This window comes from Aquarana catesbeiana, linkage group LG04, assembly GCF_042186555.1.
Source record: "Aquarana catesbeiana isolate 2022-GZ linkage group LG04, ASM4218655v1, whole genome shotgun sequence".
NCBI lineage: Eukaryota > Metazoa > Chordata > Amphibia > Anura > Ranidae > Aquarana > Aquarana catesbeiana.
In genome coordinates this window covers 68,695,584-68,717,211 of record NC_133327.1, presented here as the reverse complement: position 1 = coordinate 68,717,211, position 21,628 = coordinate 68,695,584, and the positions used below count along the sequence as shown (strand labels likewise).

Below are 21,628 nucleotides of genomic sequence, written 5' to 3'. Positions count from 1 at the left end.
TCAAATACCACCAAAAGAAAGCTCTGTTTGTGGGGGAAAAAAGATAAAAATTTTATTTGGGTACAGAGTTGTATGACCGCGCAATTGTCGTTCAAAAAGTGACAGCACCGAAAGCTGAAAATTGGTCTGGGCAGGAGGGGGGTTTAAGTGCCCAGTAAGTAAGTGGTTAATAACGCTTTAAAGTATAACTGAAGGCAAAATGCTTTTTTTTTTTAGATTTGTATAGGGTAGTGAGGAGTTAGAACCACTGGCAGTTTTTCATTGCTATCCGTGTTCCTTTTAGGGAGAACGGCTCTCTAATTTTCCTGGTCACCAATATCACTGGGAATGAAAGCAATGATAAATCCAAAATTTTGAGTTGCTTATCAGATCAGGAATAGAAGGGACACTTTGTGTGACAATCGTCTTAGAGGAGATTCTGCTCATATAAGCTATAGATATCTTCTCACTTCCTGTTGCGTCTGTCAGACAGGAAGTGAAAGGAAATCTCCCTAATGAGACACAGAAAAAAAAAACAATCTGACAGCAGCTTTTAACCCCCCCACTCTATCCCGAAAATGGAAAATTGTATCAAATACTTATTGTAATTTTCCTTTCCTCACGCCACCATGGCAGCATACTAGTGATAGAGCTCCGCCTCTTGACCACTCCCTCAGGACCAGTGAATAGCATTCTTCTTTTTTTCCTCATACCTCCACGCACCAGTGAAGAGTAAGCAGTACTATGTCCCTACCTCTGCCTCAGTGCAGTAGCCGTCTGGGTTGAGCCTCTCCCAATGCGAAGTCCCAGTGCTCAATCTACTAAATGCACTATAGTCTGGGAGCCCCTCCTGTGGGTCTTATTGGGGCCCCTGCAGCGTTTCCTCTTTAGGAACGAAATCTGCTTTTTAGAATTGGTAACTGCAGCGCTTGTGGAATATGGGGAGGGGGGCAGCTATGCTTTATCTCTCTCTCTTGGCCCCTTGTGCCATACAGGGGGGCCTGTACCTTTTACCTATGTCTCCCTCTTTTGTTTTCCATTACCTTTCCCATTCGTTCTCTCTCTCCTCCAGCACTGCCTAGCGGGGGCTCTGTTCTTTGCTGCCTGTGGCGACTGGGCTTCCCTTTAGGGCAAGCGTGGCTGTCCAGCTTTTGTTCTAGGCGGGGGCGCACTCGGTGAGGTCATCGGAGTGAGCTGGTTCGTGCATGTGCGGAGGAGGCCGGGCGCCTGAGGGCAAATTATCTCTGTTTGCCATTAGTTTAAAAAAAAAATTGAAAAAATGTCCTGAAGGAAGCTTTGTCCCTCTCCCGGGACAGTCAATGACCTCATTAGGTATTGGTGGCTGTACTATGGTAGGACCCTTGACCATGGCTCCAGCCAGTATGCCAGTATCTCTTTGTGTTCCCTACACAGACACACTTCCTCTGGTGCCCCCTGCTGTCCTCTGCAGGTGTGACGTGTGTGTGTGTGTGTGTGTAGGTATGTGTGTATATGTATGTATATGTGATATGGGTGTGTGTGTGTGTAGGTATGTGTGTATATGTATGTATATGTGATATGGGTGTGTGTGTGTGTAGGTATGTGTGTATATGTATGTATATGTGATATGGGTGTGTGTGTGTGTGTAGGTATGTGTGTATATGTATGTATATGTGATATGGGTGTGTGTGTGTGTGTGTGTGTGTAGGTATGTGTGTATATGTATGTATATGTGATATGGGTGTGTGTGTGTGTGTGTGTACGTATATACACGTAAAAATAAAAAATAAAAAAATGGATGTGTGCCAAGGAAAGGCGGATGATTTTCAGAGGAGCATAGCCACTCAGGAGAAAAGTTCCAAGGAAGACGTCTTCGCTCCTCTTTCCCAGAGCCAGCTGTGGCACAGTGTCTATGCCCAGGAGGCTGGTGAGTATACACTGCCTGGAGGAGTATGCAGCTAACAGGTAATGCCAAATGTCTTTATTATTGATAAGATTCTGTTTTGAACTCACCTTAATTACCTGAAGGAACTGTTACACTTGTGTTGGAAACTGTTGGGGGCTGTTGCCATAGGTGACAGCATTCCTGCCCCTGCAGATGTGGCATCTTGCTGGATGCTTTTCCCTGCATGGCTGTCCTCCTGTAGAAGTCTCGGAGTCTGCGGGGTTGGAGTTGCGGCTGCTGGGGGTGTCCTGGCGCTAACCCTCTCTCCCAAAGTTCTGTTTAGGAGAGATGGAATCTCTTTGCATTAGAGAGGTGTCTGGCACCCATGAATCTACTTTGCACTGCACCCACTATGCCTTACGACCCACTCTATATGGAGGGATGTCGGCAGCTCATGGCTCTGGAGGTTCTCATTAGACTGAAGGAGGCCTGGGACCTTGCTACATATATTACAGATACAGCCGTCTGCTACACAGGATATGGAGGCTGACCAGGAAGCCCCTCCTAGTTGCTTGTCTAACCACTGGAAGAGCACCCTGGCACCTTGGCGGCTAGGGAGGCCATATGGTTTAGACCCTGGGCTGCGTATTGCTTCCTAGAAACAAAATTGGGGAAGAATGGAAGGGGTTAGAGAAAAATGCCCATATAAACAGGCTGTCAAAACTGTATACCCTGAAGAAGCTAAAGGTCAACCTGCTCCTACATACTGTAGCATCTGCAGGCTCCGGCAAACCAGCAATAACCAGCCCATGTACTGGTTGAGTCTAATGGGAGTGGTTTTATAATTATCAACCAGCTGCTGCACTTGCAGGACTCTGGGGAAAGTGGCAGGGTCTGCAACCCTTTAGACGTGATTTCTTATTGGGTGTATCTTACCAAAAATGACATTTTTGTAGCAGTGGATGCCAAAAATCTGACTTGTATCTTAGTGCAGACTTCTGGGAAAATCAGTGAACCAGTCACACAAGTGCATGTCCAGTAAGTAAGAGCTAGAAGGCACGATTCACGGGTTTCTGGACAACTTGTTGTACAGATCCTTGGATGAAGGTATCAGGCACTCATTGTCACCTCAGGAGATTCCTCACTGCTCCTCCTCCAGACCATTTCTCTCCCACGGAGCTGCCAAGTTCACCACAACAGCGGTTGGGCTGCAACAAAGCTTACAGACACTTCAGACTCAAGAGAGATTGCAGGTTTTCTACCCAATCCTGTTTGGAGTTTGCAGGGGATGGTAGCTAGTGTCCAGTTGTAGATCGGAAGAAGCTTAACCCTTCTGGTCCTCTTTGAGATCTTTAAGATGGAGTCCATTCAAACAGTACAACCACATGGCTGGGTGCTGTTGCTGGATCGTCAGGATGCCTATCTTATCCTCACACCTTAGAGGGAAAGCGAAGCCAACTTTCTCCAACCCAACGTTAGAGTACATCAGAGAAAGTGGTGATAGTCAGGAACAGAATTCTGAGGACGGATACTTTCACTTGTTTGATGGCTTCTCAGTGCCTCAGTCATCTGGACACAATGTTGTCATGCATACAGATGATTCCTGGGGTGCGTGGGCACCTGCGCAAATTTAAACTAGGATTCTTAGTGTAAGGGAAGAAACAGGATCGAGCACAGTTAATAACAGTGTTACTCAGTATGAGTAGCGGTCCGTGGTGATGGCAAGACCTTGAGGAAGTCACAGTCCGTTAGAACCTTTAGACTGGAGAATTGCTACGAATCATGTCTGCAAGACAGCTTGGAAGGTGCACTGCAAGGAACTTTCAGTCAAGGCAAGCAGAGATTCCCAGCCAAGGAAGGCAATCTTGAATGCGCTGGGGGTTCAAACAGCCCTTTTAGCACTTTGGCCTTGCTACAGAGTCAAGGAGAACCAGTCTCCTTACAGTTGAGTAACAGGGCAGCAGTTGCCTATATTCAGCTCTAGGGATGAGCTTCGTGTTCGAGTCGAACCCATGTTCGACTCGAACATCGTCTGTTCGCCCGTTCGCCGAATTGTGAACGATATGGGCCGTTCGCGCCAAATTCGTGTGGCGCGTCACGGCCCATAATTCACTGCGGCATCGCAGTGCATTGCTGGCTGATGATTGGCCAAGCATGCACTATGACCCGCATGCTTGGCCAATCACAGCGCCGTCTGAACAGAGAGACGTAATTGGCCAAAGCCAAGGAGGCTTTGGCTAATTATGGCTCAGGGGATTTAGTACACTCCCCACACTATATAAGGCCGCCTGCACGGCGGCCCTGTGTAGTGTGTGTTCCAGCGTTCATAGATAGAGAGAGAGAGAGAGACAGACAGTGTCATTTGATTTAAGTTAGATAGATTAGGCAGAACAGTCAGTCAGTTAGCTGCACTTACAGTGTATTGTGTATATATATGCATCCCAGGTGTTGCATATATATATATATATATATACACTGTATTCAGTTTAGCTAGATCCATTCCTGTTATCTTCTTACTGACAGGCAGGCTTGTCTTATTACAGTATTTACAGCTACCTGAAGAAAATTGCTGGTGTTCTTTTGATCCTATTAGTACCACAGTCAGGCAGCTAGACTATTTACAGTTAGTGCAGTGCGTCCTGCTCACAGTGTTCAGCTAAACCTACAAGTTAGTGGGGTGCGTCCTGCTCACAGTGTTCAGCTAAAACTACAAGTTAGTGCAGTGCGTCCTGCTCACAGTGTTCAGCTAAAACTACAAGTTAGTGTGGTGCGTCCACCTCACAGTGTTCAGCTAAACCTAGAAGCTAGTGTGGTGCGTCCTGCTCACAGTGTTCAGCTAAAACTACAAGTTAGTGCTGTGCGTCCTGCACACAGTGTTCAGCTAAACCTACAAGTTAGTGTAGTGAGACCTCTGCACAGTGTTCATCTAAAGCTACAAGTTAGTGCAGTGTGTCCTGCTCACAGTGTTCAGCTAAAACTACAAGTTAGTGTGGTGCGTCCACCTCACAGTGTTCAGCTAAACCTACAAGTTAGTGCGGTGCGTCCTGCTCACAGTGTTCAGCTAAAACTACAAGTTAGTGCAGTGCATCCTGCTCACAGTGTTCAGCTAAACCTACAAGTTAGTGTGGTGCATCCACCTCACAGTGTTCAGCTAAACCTACAAGTTAGTGCGGTGCGTCCTGCTCACAGTGTTCAGCTAAAACTACAAGTTAGTGCAGTGCGTCCTGCTCACAGTGTTCAGCTAAAACTACAAGTTAGTGTGGTGCGTCCACCTCACAGTGTTCAGCTAAACCTAGAAGCTAGTGCGGTGCGTCCTGCTCACAGTGTTCAGCTAAAACTACAAGTTAGTGCTGTGCATCCTGCTCACAGTGTTCAGCTAAAACTACAAGTTAGTGCAGTGCATCCTGCTCACAATGTTCAGCTAAAACTACAAGTTAGTGCAGTGCATCCTGCTCACAGTGTTCAGCTAAAACTACAAGTTAGTGCAGTGCATCCTGCTCACAGTGTTCAGCTAAAACTACAAGTTAGTGCAGTGCATCCTGCTCACAGTGTTCAGCTAAAACTACAAGTTAGTGCAGTGCGTCCTGCTCACAGTGTTCAGCTAAAACTACAAGTTAGTGTGGTGCGTCCACCTCACAGTGTTCAGCTAAACCTAGAAGCTAGTGCGGTGCGTCCTGCTCACAGTGTTCAGCTAAAACTACAAGTTAGTGCTGTGCGTCCTGCTCACAGTGTTCAGCTAAACCTACAAGTTAGTGTAGTGAGACCTCTGCACAGTGTTCATCTAAAGCTACAAGTTAGTGCAGTGTGTCTTGCTCACAGTGTTCAGCTAAAACTACAAGTTAGTGTGGTGCGTCCACCTCACAGTGTTCAGCTAAACCTACAAGTTAGTGCGGTGCGTCCTGCTCACAGTGTTCAGCTAAACCTACAAGTTAGTGTAGTGAGACCTCTGCACAGTGTTCATCTAAAGCTACAAGTTAGTGCAGTGCGTCCTGCTCACAGTGTTCAGCTAGATCCGTTCCTGTTATCTTCTTACTGACAGGCAGGCTTGTCTTGTTACAGTATTTACAGCTACCTGAAGAAAATTGCTGGAGTTCTTTTGATCCTATTAGTACCACAGTCAGGCAGCTAGACTATTTACAGTTAGTGCAGTGCGTCCTGCTCACAGTGTTCAGCTAAAACTACAAGTTAGTGGGGTGCGTCCTGCTCACAGTGTTCAGCTAAACCTACAAGTTAGTGGGGTGCGTCCGCCTCAGTGTTCAGCTAAACCTACAAGTTAGTGCGGTGCGTCCTGCTCACAGTGTTCAGCTAAAACTACAAGTTAGTGCAGTGCATCCTGCTCACAGTGTTCAGCTAAAACAACAAGTTAGTGTGGTGCGTCCACCTCACAGTGTTCAGCTAAACCTAGAAGCTAGTGCGGTGCGTCCTGCTCACAGTGTTCAGCTAAAACTACAAGTTAGTGCTGTGCATCCTGCTCACAGTGTTCAGCTAAAACTACAAGTTAGTGCAGTGCATCCTGCTCACAGTGTTCAGCTAAAACTACAAGTTAGTGCAGTGCATCCTGCTCACAGTGTTCAGCTAAAACTACAAGTTAGTGCAGTGCATCCTGCTCACAGTGTTCAGCTAAAACTACAAGTTAGTGCAGTGCATCCTGCTCACAGTGTTCAGCTAAAACTACAAGTTAGTGCAGTGCGTCCTGCTCACAGTGTTCAGCTAAAACTACAAGTTAGTGTGGTGCGTCCACCTCACAGTGTTCAGCTAAACCTAGAAGCTAGTGCGGTGCGTCCTGCTCACAGTGTTCAGCTAAAACTACAAGTTAGTGCTGTGCGTCCTGCTCACAGTGTTCAGCTAAACCTACAAGTTAGTGTAGTGAGACCTCTGCACAGTGTTCATCTAAAGCTACAAGTTAGTGCAGTGTGTCTTGCTCACAGTGTTCAGCTAAAACTACAAGTTAGTGTGGTGCGTCCACCTCACAGTGTTCAGCTAAACCTACAAGTTAGTGCGGTGCGTCCTGCTCACAGTGTTCAGCTAAACCTACAAGTTAGTGTAGTGAGACCTCTGCACAGTGTTCATCTAAAGCTACAAGTTAGTGCAGTGCGTCCTGCTCACAGTGTTCAGCTAGATCCGTTCCTGTTATCTTCTTACTGACAGGCAGGCTTGTCTTGTTACAGTATTTACAGCTACCTGAAGAAAATTGCTGGAGTTCTTTTGATCCTATTAGTACCACAGTCAGGCAGCTAGACTATTTACAGTTAGTGCAGTGCGTCCTGCTCACAGTGTTCAGCTAAAACTACAAGTTAGTGGGGTGCGTCCTGCTCACAGTGTTCAGCTAAACCTACAAGTTAGTGGGGTGCGTCCGCCTCAGTGTTCAGCTAAACCTACAAGTTAGTGCGGTGCGTCCTGCTCACAGTGTTCAGCTAAAACTACAAGTTAGTGCAGTGCATCCTGCTCACAGTGTTCAGCTAAAACAACAAGTTAGTGTGGTGCGTCCACCTCACAGTGTTCAGCTAAACCTACAAGTTAGTGCGGTGCGTCCTGCTCACAATGTTCAGCTAAAACTACAAGTTAGTGCAGTGCGTCCTGCTCACAGTGTTCAGCTAAAACTACAAGTTAGTGTGGTGCGTCCACCTCACAGTGTTCAGCTAAACCTAGAAGCTAGTGCGGTGCGTCCTGCTCACAGTGTTCAGCTAAAACTACAAGTTAGTGTAGTGAGACCTCTGCACAGTGTTCATCTAAAGCTACAAGTTAGTGCAGTGTGTCCTGCTCACAGTGTTCAGCTAAAACTACAAGTTAGTGTGGTGCGTCCACCTCACAGTGTTCAGCTAAACCTACAAGTTAGTGTAGTTAGACCTCTGCACAGTGTTCATCTAAAGCTACAAGTTAGTGCAGTGCGTCCTGCTCACAGTGTTCAGCTAGATCCGTTCCTGTTATCTTCTTACTGACAGGCAGGCTTGTCTTGTTACAGTATTTACAGCTACCTGAAGAAAATTGCTGGAGTTCTTTTGATCCTATTAGTACCACAGTCAGGCAGCTAGACTATTTACAGTTAGTGCAGTGCGTCCTGCTCACAGTGTTCAGCTAAAACTACAAGTTAGTGGGGTGCGTCCTGCTCACAGTGTTCAGCTAAACCTACAAGTTAGTGGGGTGCGTCCGCCTCAGTGTTCAGCTAAACCTACAAGTTAGTGCGGTGCGTCCTGCTCACAGTGTTCAGCTAAAACTACAAGTTAGTGTGGTGCGTCCACCTCACAGTGTTCAGCTAAACCTACAAGTCAGTGCAGTGCGTCCTGCTCACAGTGTTCAGCTAAACCTACAAGTTAGTGCGGTGCGTCCTGCTCACAGTGTTCAGCTAAAACTACAAGTTAGTGCGGTGCGTCCTGCTCACAGTGTTCAGCTAAAACTACAAGTTAGTGCAGTGCGTCCTGCTCACAGTGTTCAGCTAAAACTACAAGTTAGTGTGGTGCGTCCTCCTCACAGTGTCCAGCTAAACCTACAAGTTATTTTTTTGTGAGCTCTGCACAGTGTTCAGCTAAAGCTACCTGTAGAAGGTTGGTGGTGTTTTCCTGATCCTATCACTACCGCAGGCAGCTAAAAAAGCTACAAGTTAGTTTTTTGCGAGCTCTGCACAGTGTTCAGCTAAAGCTACCTGTAGAAGGTTGGTGGTGTTCTCATACTACAGGCAGGCAGTTGATTTTGCTAGCTGCAGTATCAGTACATATATATATATATATATATATATATATATATATATATATATATATATCCCAGCTTAGTGCAGCTACAGGCCATTAGTATGTCTGGAAGGCCAAGAAGGAGAGGCAGACAGTCACAAGCCAATAAGAGAGGGCAAGCAGGCTCTGTGTCTAGTGCTGGTCGTGGAGACGGTGCATCCTCATCAGCACGTGGCCGTGGGACACGCTTGCCCTTTTTTTCGGCAGCTGGCCGTGTTGAGCCGCAACATGCGGAAGACTTGGTCGAGTGGATCACCAAGCCGTCCTCATCCTCCTCGTCCTCTCTCACCCATGCCCAGGGTACTTTGTCTGGCAAAGCAGCGGCCTCTTCCCTTGGCTCAATGTCATCAGTGAGTCCTTCCCTAGCCCCACCATGTCCTCCTGAGGAGTCCCTCGAACTGTTTGACCACAGTGTTGGGTACATGCTCCAGGAGGATGCCCAGCATTTGGAAGGCTCTGATGATGATACTGAGCTTGATGAAGGCAGTAACGTGAGCACAGACAGAGGGGGTGCCCAAGAAGGACAGCAATCTGGCAGTCATGCTCCCCCTGCTGCAGCATACTGCCAGGTTTGCTCCAGTGATGAGGAGGGAGGGGATGATGAGGTCACTGACTCAACGTAGGTGCCTGATAGGAGAGAGGAGGAGGAGGAGGAGGAGGCGGCACATCACCAACGAGGCAGGATGCCCTTCAGGGGCCAGCCTAAGGGCAGCACCTTGACTACATCACACCCCAAAGCTCAACATGTGCAGGGCGCTGCAGTCTCTGCGCGTTATTCAAAAAGTTCTTTGGTGTGGGCCTTTTTTGAGACGAGTGCATCAGATCGCACCGCTGCTATTTGCAACATATGTCTCAAGCGTATCTTGCGTGGCCAAAACATCTCCCGCTTGGGTACCACATGCTTGACCAGACATATGTTGACCTGCCATGCAGTTCGTTGGCAATCGTATCTAAAAGACCCACACCAAAGAACAAAGAGGACCTCTCCTTGCTCCTCACCAGCTGAGATCTCCAACCCCACTATACCTTCAGTCCTCTCTGAGACCTGCACCGAGAGGAATGAAGGTGTAGAATTAGGTGTGTCACAGCCAAGTACTTGTGGGCAATCTGCTTTTGGTACACCAACGTCAGATTGTACCAGGCAAATTTCCCTGCCCCAGCTGCTGCACCGCCAAAAGAAGTTTGCTCCCAGCCATCCACATGCCCAGCGGTTGAATGCTAGCTTGGCAAAATTGCTAGCACTTCAACTGCTGCCTTTTCAGATGGTAGACTCTGCCCCCTTCCGTGAGTTTGTGGAATGTGCGGTTCCTCAGTGGCAGGTACCCAAACGCCACTTTTTCTCACGGAAGGCGATTCCGGCTCTCTACTGGCATGTGGAAGGCAATGTCCATGCCTCGCTGGACAGGGCGGTCAGCGGTAAGGTGCATATTACCACTGACTCATGGTCCAGCAGGCATGGACAGGGACGTTACCTAAGTTTCACGGCGCATCGGGTGACTCTGCTGGCAGCTGGGAAGGATGCAGGACAAGGTGCAGTAGTGTTGGAGGTTGTTCCGCCACTACGCCTCCAAAATGCTAATGATTGTGACACACCTCTCTCCTCCACCCCCTCCTCTTCTTCTTCCTCCATGGCCTCTTCCTGTGCTTTGTCCTCGGAACCAGCGGTGCTCCGTAGCCGTTCAAGGGGCTACGCAAGTACGCAGGCCAAAAGATGCCATGCGGTGCTTGAGCTGGTGTGCTTGGGGGACAGGAGCCACACTGGGGCAGAGGTTCTGTCAGCTCTGCAGGGGCAGGTTTAGAAGTGGTTGACGCCACGCCAACTTAAGGCAGGAATGGTGGTTTGCGACAATGGCACCAACCTCCTCTCTGCCCTCTGACAGGGACAAATGACCCATGTGCCCTGTTTGGCTCACGTCCTTAACTTGGTGGTGCAGCGGTTCTTGGGCAGGTACCCGGACTTATAAGGATGTCCTGAGGCAGGCCAGGAAAGTCTGTGTGCATTTCCGCCGGTCATATAATGCCAGTGCTCGGCTGACGGACCTACAAAAGGAGTTTAACCTGCCCAAGAACCGCCTAATCTGTGACATGCCCACCAGGTGGAACTCAACTTTGGCCATGCTGCAGCGGCTGCACACGCAGCAGAGGGCCATCAATGAGTACCTGTGCGACTATGGCACCAGGACAGGGTCAGGGGAGCTTGTTTTTTTTTCCCCACGCCAGTGGGCCATGATCAGGGATGCATGCACTGTCCTGTCACCATTTAAGGAGGCCACGAGGATGGTGAGCAGTGACAGTTCATGCATCAGTGACACTGTCCCCCTTGTCCACCTGTTGGAGCACACGCTGCATGGAATAATGGACAGGGCACTTGAGGCAGAACAGAGGCAGGAAGAGGAGGACTTCCTTAGCTCTCAAGGCCCCCTTTATATAGACAGTGTTCCTGCGTGCCCACCGATCACACAGGAAGAGGAGGAGGAGGAGGAGGAAGATTGTGTCAGTATGGAGGTGGAGCCTGGCACTCAGCATCAGCAGCAGTCTTTAAGGGATCAGTCCCAAGAAACACATGGACTTGTACGTGGCTGGGAGGAGGTGGCTGCGGACCATGTCATCCTTAGTGACCCAGAGGACTCCGGACCGAATGCCTCAGCAAACCTACGCTGCATGGCCTCCCTGATCCTGCAAAGCCTGCGTAAGGATCCTCGTATTCGTGGTATCAAGGAGAAGGACCAATACTGGCTGGCAACCCTCCTTGATCCACATTACAAGGGTAAGGTTGGACCTTATCTTGCCATCGCAGAGGGAGCAGAGGATGAAACATCTTCGGGAGGCCTTGCAGAAAGGTCTGTGCAACGCGTTCCCAGAGACTGGGAGGTTACAAACTCCTGTTTCTGGACAACGTGTTGCTGAGGCTTCGGTCAGTCAAAGAAGGAGCGGTGGAGAAGGTGGCCGTCTGACCGATGCGTTCAGACAATTTTTTGGTCCGCAGCCCCAAGGTATGATCGGTTCCAGCAACCATCGCCAGCGTCTGTTTTACATGGTGCAGGAATACCTAGGGGCAAGATCTGACTTGGACACCTTTCCCACCGAAAATCCTCTGGGTTACTGGGTCTTGAGGATGGATCACTGGCCAGAGCTTGCACAGTATGCAATTGAGCTACTGGCCTGTCCTGCATCCAGCGTTCTTTCGGAACGCACATTCAGTGCTGCTGGAGGCTTTGTAACCGATCACAGGGTGCGTCTGTCCACCGACTCGGTCGATCGACTGACCTTCATAAAAATGAATCAGTCTTGGATCACCACCAGCTACCAAGCACCTGATGCTGATGTAACCGAATAATTTTTTTTGAAATCTCAGATCCCTTCAAAGACTGCCTATGCTGATGCTGAGTGACTATCCCTGAGTAATTATCCTCTTCCTCCTCAATCATCACGCTGATAGCTTGTAAGAACATTTTTGGTTCTGGGCGCCACCACCAGTGCCTAGGGCCCAATTTTTCAGCCCCTGTTTAACAGGGGCGTGTAATTACAATTTTTGATGCAATACTTTGCAGCAGGGCTCGTTTCTGCGTTATAACTAGAGTATCTGTGAGGGGTTGCAGTGTTGTGGCACCAGCACCAGTGCCTAAGGCCCAATTTTTCAGCCCCTGTTTAACAGGGGCATGTAATTACAATTTTTGATGCAATACTTTGCAGCAGGGCTCATTTCTGCATTCCAACTAGAGTATCTGTGAGAGGTTGCAGTGTTGTGGCACCAGCACCAGTGCCTAAGGCCCAATTTTTCAGCCCCTGTTTAACAGGGGCCTGTAATTACAATTTTTGATGCAATACTTTGCAGCAGGGCTCATTTCTGCGTTCCAACTAGAGTATCTGTGAGGGGTTGCAGTGTTGTGGCACCAGCACCAGTGCCTAAGGCCTAATTTTTCAGCCCCTGTTCAACAGGGGCATGTAATTACAATTCTTGATCTAATATTTCACAGCAGGGCCCATTTCTGCACCCACCAAGAGCGAGTGAGGACTTACAGTGTTGTGGCACCAGCACCACCACCACCAAAGGCCCAATTTTTCTGCCCTTGTTCAACAGGGGCATGAAATTACAATTCTTGATCTAATATTTCACAGCAGGGCCCATTTCTGCACCCACCAAGAGCGAGTGAGGACTTACAGTGTTGTGGCACCACCACCACCACCACCAAAGGCCCAATTTTTCTGCCCTTGTTCAACAGGGGCATGTAATTACAATTCTTGATCTAATATTTCACAGCAGGGCCCATTTCTGCACCCACCAAGAGCGAGTGAGGACTTACAGTGTTGTGGCACCAGCACCACCACCACCACCACCAAAGGCCCAATTTTTCTGCCCTTGTTCAACAGGGGCATGTAATTACAATTCTTGATCTAATATTTCACAGCAGGGCCCTGTGAGGGCTTACAGTGTTGTGGCCACAACAACACCTAAGGCCCAAATTTCTGCTGAGTATATAGGGCAGGCCCCTACTTTCAAACATCTAACTTACAAACGACTCCTACTTGCAAACGGAAGGAGACAACAGGAAGTGAGATGAAATCTACCCCTAGGAAGGGAAATTCTCTCCTGTAAGAGTTAATATGGGAAAAACATTTCTCCTTTCCACTGATGCTTTCCAATCCTTGTTCCACAAAAAACCCCAAATTTTCAAAAAACATTTGTCATTGGGACAAAATGTGAGGTGAAATCTTCTGAAGAGGAGGAAAGACAGCAAAACAAATGTCACAGGGGTGATAACCCTTCCCTATGTTTTCCAAAAAGCTTAAAAAAGATTTTTTGGCTGGAGCTAAACACGTTAAAAATGTACCCGTTAAAAATTACAAACAGATTCTACTTAACAACAAACCTACAGTCCCTGTCTTGTTTGCACCACCTGTATACTGCTGTTCAGAGTATATAGGGCCTGGTGGCCCCACACCTTTCCTTATTTTAATTTGGGTGCGGGGTTCCCCTTAATATCCATACAAGACCCAAAGGGCCTGGTAATGGACTGGGGGGTACCCATGCCGTTTGTCTCACTGATTTTCATCCATATTGCCAGGATCCGACATTACATTAAACCCGCAAGCAGTTTTAAATTAGATTTTTTCCTTTAAAAATGACATTTTGTGCAGGGACTGTTCTAAACACGGGAAACACGCGCCACTTTACAGGCATACTATAGACAGACCCCAGGTACGATATTTAAAGGAATATTTCACTTTTTTTTTTTTACTTTAAGCATCATTAAAATCACTGCTCCCGAAAAAACGGCCCTTTTTAAAAGTTTTTTTTGCATTGATACATGTCCCCTGGGGTAGGACCCGGGTCCCCAAACCCTTTTTAGGACAATACCATGCAAATTAGCCTTTAAAATGAGCACTTTTGATTTTGAACGTTCGAGTCCCATAGACGTCAATGGGGTTCTAACGTTCGTGTGAATTTTCGGTCCGTTCGCAGGTTCTGGTGCGAACCAAACCGGGGGGTGTTCGGCTCATCCCTATTCAGCTCCAGGGTGAAACTCACAGCAATATGCTATTGAGAGAGGTGAAACCCATGTCTGGGACGGAAGATCACCAGCAAAATTCCATAACCAGTTTACCTCCCAGCGGATTTTTTGAACAAGTGCAAGCTTCCCAGAGCAGAATGAGTGGGTCTATGTCCCAGGTCTTCTCTGAGCTGGTCCACAAATGGGGCCTACCACAGACAGACCTCCTTGCTTCCCACCGTAATCACAAACTTTGGGTATGTCTGACTTTGTTTTCGTAACCCAAGGCGCAGGTGGCAGATGCTCTGGTGTCTCCCTGGGACTGCAATCTAGCCTATATATTTTTTCTCCAACATTTCCCGTAATGAGATTCCTCTTAGGGCTGTCAAGGGAAAACATAGTTGTCATTGCCAATCCTCCATATTGACCAGAAGGCCCTCGGTTTTCCCTGGCCATTAATTTCAGGATACAGAAGACATTTCCCTTCCACAACATCTAGGCCTAATTCTGGAACAAGTTTGCTTTTTCTTGGTAGGGCAAGATATTGATCCTACTGCCCTTCCAGTGTCAGCTATTCTATACTTCCTCCAGGCCTTACCCTATCCTCACATAGCTCATGAGTGTCGGCTATATCGGCAATAACAAATTTAAATGGGCCAAGAATCCTTCCGTTTGCACAACTTTTGAGGGCAGTCATGAGGAGTCAGTCACCAAGGAAAAAGAGATCTAGTGGAGTTGCTGGATATCATATCAGTTCACCCGTTTGTTCCAACAGAGCAGTGTTCGGTTCAGGCCATCACTTACAAGGCAGTATCAATTGCACAATTGCAAGAACTTTAGGCAGAAGGTTGTCGGAGATTCAAGCTCTTGGAGCTTCAAAGTAATATATATATATATATATATATATATATATATATATATATATATATATTTCCAGAAAGAGTAGAGTTGGGTCTTGTAGATCATCTTGCATCAAAAGTAGCAACAGCCTGCTATTTATTTTAGGCTTGGTTGTGCATATAGGACTAGGGGTCACGAGCCTCCATCAGCGGGGGCGGAGCAGTCTACCAGAGCGGCTGAAGCCTCATAGGCAGCACATTCAAGATAATCTATGGTGTCCATCTGTAGAGAGGTATCATGGTCGTCCCAACATTCGTACTCAAACTTGATGGAATAGACCCGTGGGCTTTGTCATCGGGGGACATTGTATGAAGAACTATTCAGTCCTCTGTCTCATCCTAATTAGAAGATTGGTTTAACAAGTAGATTCCATCCTGTCAGCTAGTTATTTATCACTAGTATGGTGCCATGGTGGTGTCAGGAAAACTGAAAATTTATCAAATACTTACCGTAATTTTCCTTTCCTGGCGCCAAACCATGGCAGCATACGGTCCCACCCTTGTACGTTTCGGTATGTAACTAATTACAGAGGATGGCGTGGGGCCTAACTAGCCCTTTAATTTATGCTATTCACTGGTCCTCAGGGAGTGGTCAAGAGGCGGAGCTCTATCACTAGTATGCAGAAAAAACAAGAAAAATAGCCCTGGGACTTTAGATGAGGTGAGAGAGTTTTAACCTCTCTCACCTCATCTAAAGTCCCAGGGCTATATTTCTTGTTTTTTTGTGCACTATTAGGGATGGGGGTGTCAGAGGGGTCACACCAGACCTTAATCTCCTTTCTTATCACTAGTATGCTGCCATGGTTTGGCGTCAGGAAAGGAGAACTATGGTAAGTATTTGATACAATTTTCCGTTTTCCTGACGCCAATACATGGCAGCATACATATGATATAGCTCTGCCCCTATATCCACCCACAGGACCTGTTTGGCTCTATAAAAGTCTGACTGAGAGCTACCTCCCCCATTCTCCATATAAAGCACAAAGATCAGAGGGAGGGTTCGTATGCTGCCATGTATTGGTGTCAGGAAAGGAAAATTATGGTAAGTATTTGGTACAATTTTCCAGTTTCCTAACGCCAACATGGCAGCATACTAGTGATAAATAATGAGCTTTTGAGAAGGAGGGTTTAATGCTGCAAACTTAGTCTTTAATAATAGACATAAAAGCTTGGATAGTTTTCCTCCCAAACTCTACTGTAGAGCTGCTGGATGCACCCTGTAGTGTTTTAAGAACAGGGAATGGGGGAGGTAGCTCTCAGTCAGACTTTTATAGAGCTAAACAATTCCTGTCGGTGGATATATATCATATGTATGCTGCCATGTTGGCGTCAGGAAATAAAGCTTAAGGCCCCTTTTACACATGCGGACCGTTATTTCATTAGTTCTGTCACGTCTGTTCAAAGAAAAAAGGGACAAAGTATTCATCCGTTTTTCATCGGTCTCTCATCAGTCTTTTTACATCCACTACCAATGCAAAAACTGATGAAAAACGGACCGTTTGTCAGTTTACATACATTTTTTATCCGATCTGTTTTTTTAACGAAAGAAAAATAGAGCTTTGATCAGTTTAAAAAAACGGATGTTGACGGATGCAGATGTAAACTGATGTAAATGGATGATCATCCATTTACATCTATTTTTCCAAAGAAATGTATTGATGTCTGGTTTTCTTCCGTCAACAGATGGACGAAGAACTGACAAATGGACTACATTTTTCAATTCCTTCTTATTACTTTGTATTTTGCTATTAAATGAATTTTGTTATATATGGAATTTATGAACTTATATAAAAATAAAATAAGTAACCTAGGAAAATGTGCTGCCCTCTATAATGATAATATAATACTGATAATATAATAAGGTAGAAGGGTATACAGATAAATAAAATTATTACCAAACATCATTTCAATGGTTTGGAGGTGAAAGATCTCCCGCATAGTCCTTAGGTGAAGTTTTCCATGACATAAAAGAACAAGTCTGAAGCCACCTCTTCCTACATCTGATGACTTCTTAAAAAAAATAAAGAGAAAACATTATTATAAATAAATGAAGTTAAAGGACTAGGATCTCAGCACTCATCATTGTAAGACCCCATGTATACTGGGTGTTTTACACTTGTGCATAAGTATGCAGAATTTTTATGTAGGTGGAAAGGAACAGGCACGTTGCCTGTAAAACTCTATGAGAAGCTGAAAGCTGCTTTGGCTAGACGGAGCATTGAGTGGTACTAACATTTAGGGCCATATGCGTCCAGGGACAAATGCCCGGAAGCCAGACTTGTGTTCACATATGGCCTATACAGCTGACTATTATCAGTTATATTGTTAGCTCTGAGGACTACAGAATCACACCCCATCTATGCTTTGGAAAACAGGAGAAGGGTTGGGTTTGGTGGTCCTATTTTTCTTATGTTGTTCTGATACAGAAAGGTGAGTGGCTGTTGTCATCCTACAATTGGAAGTTGTTACTGGCACCACAGTCACATTTAAAGGAAAAGTTCAACTTTACCAAAAAGTACACTATGCTTTCATATACGTAAAGAAACATACCTTACAGCCAGAGTGCCCTTGCCGTTTAAACAATGTACGCCAAACCCGCCTTTAACCACTTCCTTACCGCGCTATAGCCGAAAGACAGCTACAGCGCAGCTCTGTTGTTCCGGGAAGGCGTCCATGGACGTCCTCTCAGAACCACGCCCCTCAAGTGCCCTCTGGGGTGTGCATTCGGAACGCTCCATGATTGTTGTGTCCACAGATCGTGGTAAAGGGTCAATCACAGTGCCCCTTTGCAGTTCTTTCCTCACGCGTTGTCCTAGCTTGAGGAGAGGAGAGCCAGTAACCGGCAGTCCTGATGGGAGACATGTACACAGATAATTAGGGCACTAATCATTAGTGCCCTGATTATCAGTAGAGCCCCATCAATGCTGCCCATCAGTGCCCATCAGTCCTCCCTATCAGTGCCTCCTCATCAGTGCTGCCTATTAGTGCCGCCTCATAAGTGCCCATTAGTGCAGCCTATCAGTGCCCATTAGTGCTGTCTCATCAGCACTCATCAGTGAAGGAGAAAAATTACTTATTTGCAAAATTTTATAACAGAAACAAAAAAAAGTTTTTCTTTTTCAAAATCAGTCTATTTTAGTGAAAAATAAAATACCCAGTGGTGATTAAATAATACCAAAAGAAAGCTCTACCTATCTCAAAAATATGATAAACATTTCATATGAGTACCGTGTTGCATGACTGCGCAATTGTCATTCAAAGAGCGACAAGTGGTTAAAAGAAGCTTCTTAAAACCCTCTGCAGTTTATGATGGCTCTGTCCCAAGTTAATGTAGGACCAAAAAAGCCATTGGGACCAGCACCCCCTAGTGCCACAGGAGAGAGTGTTGTCCTGTTCTTTTAGTCCGCACATGCCCAGTCTGTGCTCTCTCTGGTTGCAACTGCTGCATAAGTGGCTGGAAAGAACAATAGAGCACTCCTTTCCATTGCACTAGGGGGTGCTGACCCCAATGGTTATTCTGTCCCTACAATAACTCAGCACAGAGTCATCACATGCTGCACGGGGCTTCTCTTAAATGCAATTTTGGTTTACATTCTTTAAAGAGAAAAGGAGCCCTGGCTGGCAGCAAATTTAGTACACTATGCTGCTATACCCATATGAGACAGCATAGTGTGCTTTTTTGGTAAAGGTGTGCTTACACTTTAATTCATCTAGTTATAAATCCACTAGTAAGTTTCTAGAGGAAAATTTTGCAGATTCATTTGACTCATGAGGCAAAAGATATATCAAAAAACAACACAATGCATACCTGAAGAGTAACTGATACACAAGGAGGATCGTCTGATGATGGGTATGGCAAAATTTTAATGTAGCTTTTTGAATCTTCTGACTCTACTGCCTGAGCCTCGAGTCCAGGGTTCATAATTCCCTCAGCATTAACATTGATGGATGTTGCAATACAGTCCTGTGTTTGTTCTGAGTCTTTTTTGTAAGGCTTCTGAGACACAGATCTGCAGAAAGTCTTGTTCATTGTCCCGGTATTGACCTTCAAAGCCCTTGGGGATGTTGGCTCAGTCTGAAAATTCTCAAGAGTTACTGGACTATAGGATTCCACCACTGATTTATTTTCATCGTAGTCATCTAGACTAGATGTTGGGCTTGGATCACAGCTGGTCCCCCGGGCAATTTCTCTCAGTTTCCGTCTGATGTGTAGAGGTTTACTGACAATATGGTTTGGCATCCAGAACTCTTTGCTCACAATGTGGTCATCACAAAGTTGTTTATTGCCAGTTGTGATATTGCAATGGTCACTGATAATATTTTGTTCGCAATTTAACCTTGATGGTATATATTCAATGGGCATTATTTTTCTTGTTAGTAACTGGACCGTGTATTTTTCAGAAACAGAGATGGGCAGAAACACCATGTCACCAGATCTTTGCCTTCCAGCCATAATTAATAACTGAGTATCAGTAAGAAAAGATATACCTTTGGCTCGTTCAGTCTCTTCAAGCTTGATTTGTTGGATGTTGGGCATACATGATGGAGCTATGGGATAGATCAATACTAGGTTGGAGGTGTTGGACGATACTGCAGCTCTCTCACAATGGGAGTCTAGGACTAAAATATCGGGGGTGGAGATACCTGGTAGGGATACCTTTCTTGTGGTTGTAGCGTTCTTCTCAAAGGTCACAATTACAAGGTTGGATAATTCTGGTTTACTTTCCACTGAAATGCTCTTCTGTTTCATGTGAAGTAAGGGACTGGGATCAGACTTTCGATGCCTGGCAAGGATATGGGAAATATCTGCTGGAACTAACGAAGAGACCCTCAAAAAGTCTGCCGGCTCTGATTTTCCTGAATCAACAGACAATCTTCTATTGTTTCTTGTCAATTCTTCATCTAGTTTCAGAAGAGACATTTGCAGCTTTGATTCATCCAGCTCCTTATAGACATTGGTAGGACTTTTTGTTGCAATTTCTGTGGTCACCACAACTTGGTAGTCAACAGTGGGTTGAATAGCAACTATCGTAGAGTCAATGTTAAACACAGGACAAAAAGAGCATGGACTTAATGTTTTGTTGTCATCATTCCATAGGTAAGAATAAAGAGAATCATCCATGGCTGCCACAACCCGACTGCCATCTTTAGTCCAGCAGGCGCACCGAATCACACTGCATCCTGTAATGTCTGCCTTAGCATTGTTATTGCTATGGCACACAGAGTACAGAACTGTAATGTCCCTTTTGGTTAAAACAATTAAGATATCCTTATTCGGGTGCCAAATACAACCTTGTGGAAGAATGGGTAAAGCTTCACCATAAGCACATGTCTGAGAAACAACCAGCTTGTTCTTTTCCAGTGGATTGTAGTACAACTGCCAAACAGTGACATGTTTTTTGTGTTGAACAGCCAGAAGAGCTAGAATGTCTGTTACTGGACCCCAGTACAGGCCATGAACATGTTCAAACTGTCCAATCACAACAGAGCTGCCAAGTTCTGGTTCTTCATTTTGTAAATGTAAAGTGGTCAGGATGACTTGCTTGCCGTCTGTCCAGGCTAAACCATGCACAGGATGGATGGCTTGATGAAGTGCATTTATCCCATTCCTCAAGAGTTTTGCTTTTCCTAAATCCATCGGTGGCATGTGTATCACAAAAAATAGACCAGTGTTCTAGTTGAACATTGGCTTCACAAAAATGAAACAGGTCAGTGCCAACTTTCCAACTGCTTCCCATTCACTAAACATTTACAATGTACCTTGGGAGTGAGTGGCTACTGTTCTAGCCAGCAAATCTGTTAAGAGTGTACTTTTGCAATGTATCTTGGGATGAGTTAACACCCACCCCACCAGTTACAAGGAAGGTTTAACTAATTACATTGCATTAACTTTAGGTTGGAAATCTTTCTAGGGAGGTTAAGCTCTGTCATTCTCTTTGCTAAATATAACGTTTTAATACATTGACCCCTTGTTGGCTGAGGCTTTCCTGCATATGGGATTATGTCATAAAATCAGCCTTCTTTTCTGTAGGCTGAACTGGGAAGGTAACATGAAGTCATCTGTAATTCTACAGGATGACAAGGATTAATCCAAGCTTTCCAAATAAAGATTTAATATCATTAGTTTCACATGGCAGAAGCTCAATGCATTGGTGAAGAAGACTTGCTGAAGTTCAAACCGAGCATCAGAATGGGAAAGAAAGGGGATTTAAGTGATTTTGAGGCCGGGCTCACACTGGTACGACATGACAGTCGTATCACTTTGGATCCGACTTTGCCCTGCGACTTGAAGTCTGACATGCATCCGACTTCAATGAACAGGGATCCGACTTTGATCCCCGACAATACCAGGCACTGTGTCTGGTATGAATCTTTAGGGGGAACGCCACGCAAAATGTTAAAAAAAGACGGCATGGGTTCCCCCTCAAGGAGCATACCAGGCCCTTCAGTCTGGTATGGATTTTAAGGGGAACCCCCACGCTGAAAAAATGGCATGGGGGTCCCCCCATAATCCAAACCAGACCCTTATCTGAGCACACAGCCCGGCAGGTCAGGAAGGGGGGTGGGGGAGAACGCCCCCCCGAACCATAATAGGCCGCATGACTTCAACATGGGGGTGGTGGGTGCTTTGTGGCAGGGGGCCCTGCGCTCCCACCCCAAAGCACCTTG

The 21,628-nt window shown here is 46.0% G+C and overlaps 1 protein-coding gene across 3 annotated transcripts in view; it reads right to left on the bottom strand.

Moving 5' to 3' along the window:
- LOC141139317 (WD repeat and coiled-coil-containing protein-like) overlaps positions 1-21,320 on the bottom strand; it is a 37,978-nt gene extending 16,658 nt beyond the window's left edge. The window contains exons 1-2 of one of the 3 annotated variants that reach the window (XM_073625314.1): positions 18,768-21,319; positions 16,855-16,966 (exon numbers count right to left, since the gene is read on the bottom strand). In XM_073625314.1, the coding sequence (XP_073481415.1) occupies positions 16,855-16,966; positions 18,768-20,606 (1,951 nt within the window). In that variant the 5' untranslated portion in view covers positions 20,607-21,319. Of the gene's footprint in view, positions 1-16,854; positions 16,970-18,767 lie in introns of all 3 variants that reach the window. The other 2 variants (XM_073625313.1, XM_073625315.1) reach the window with 2 other exon arrangements.
- Positions 21,321-21,628: the final 308 nt, after the last annotated feature.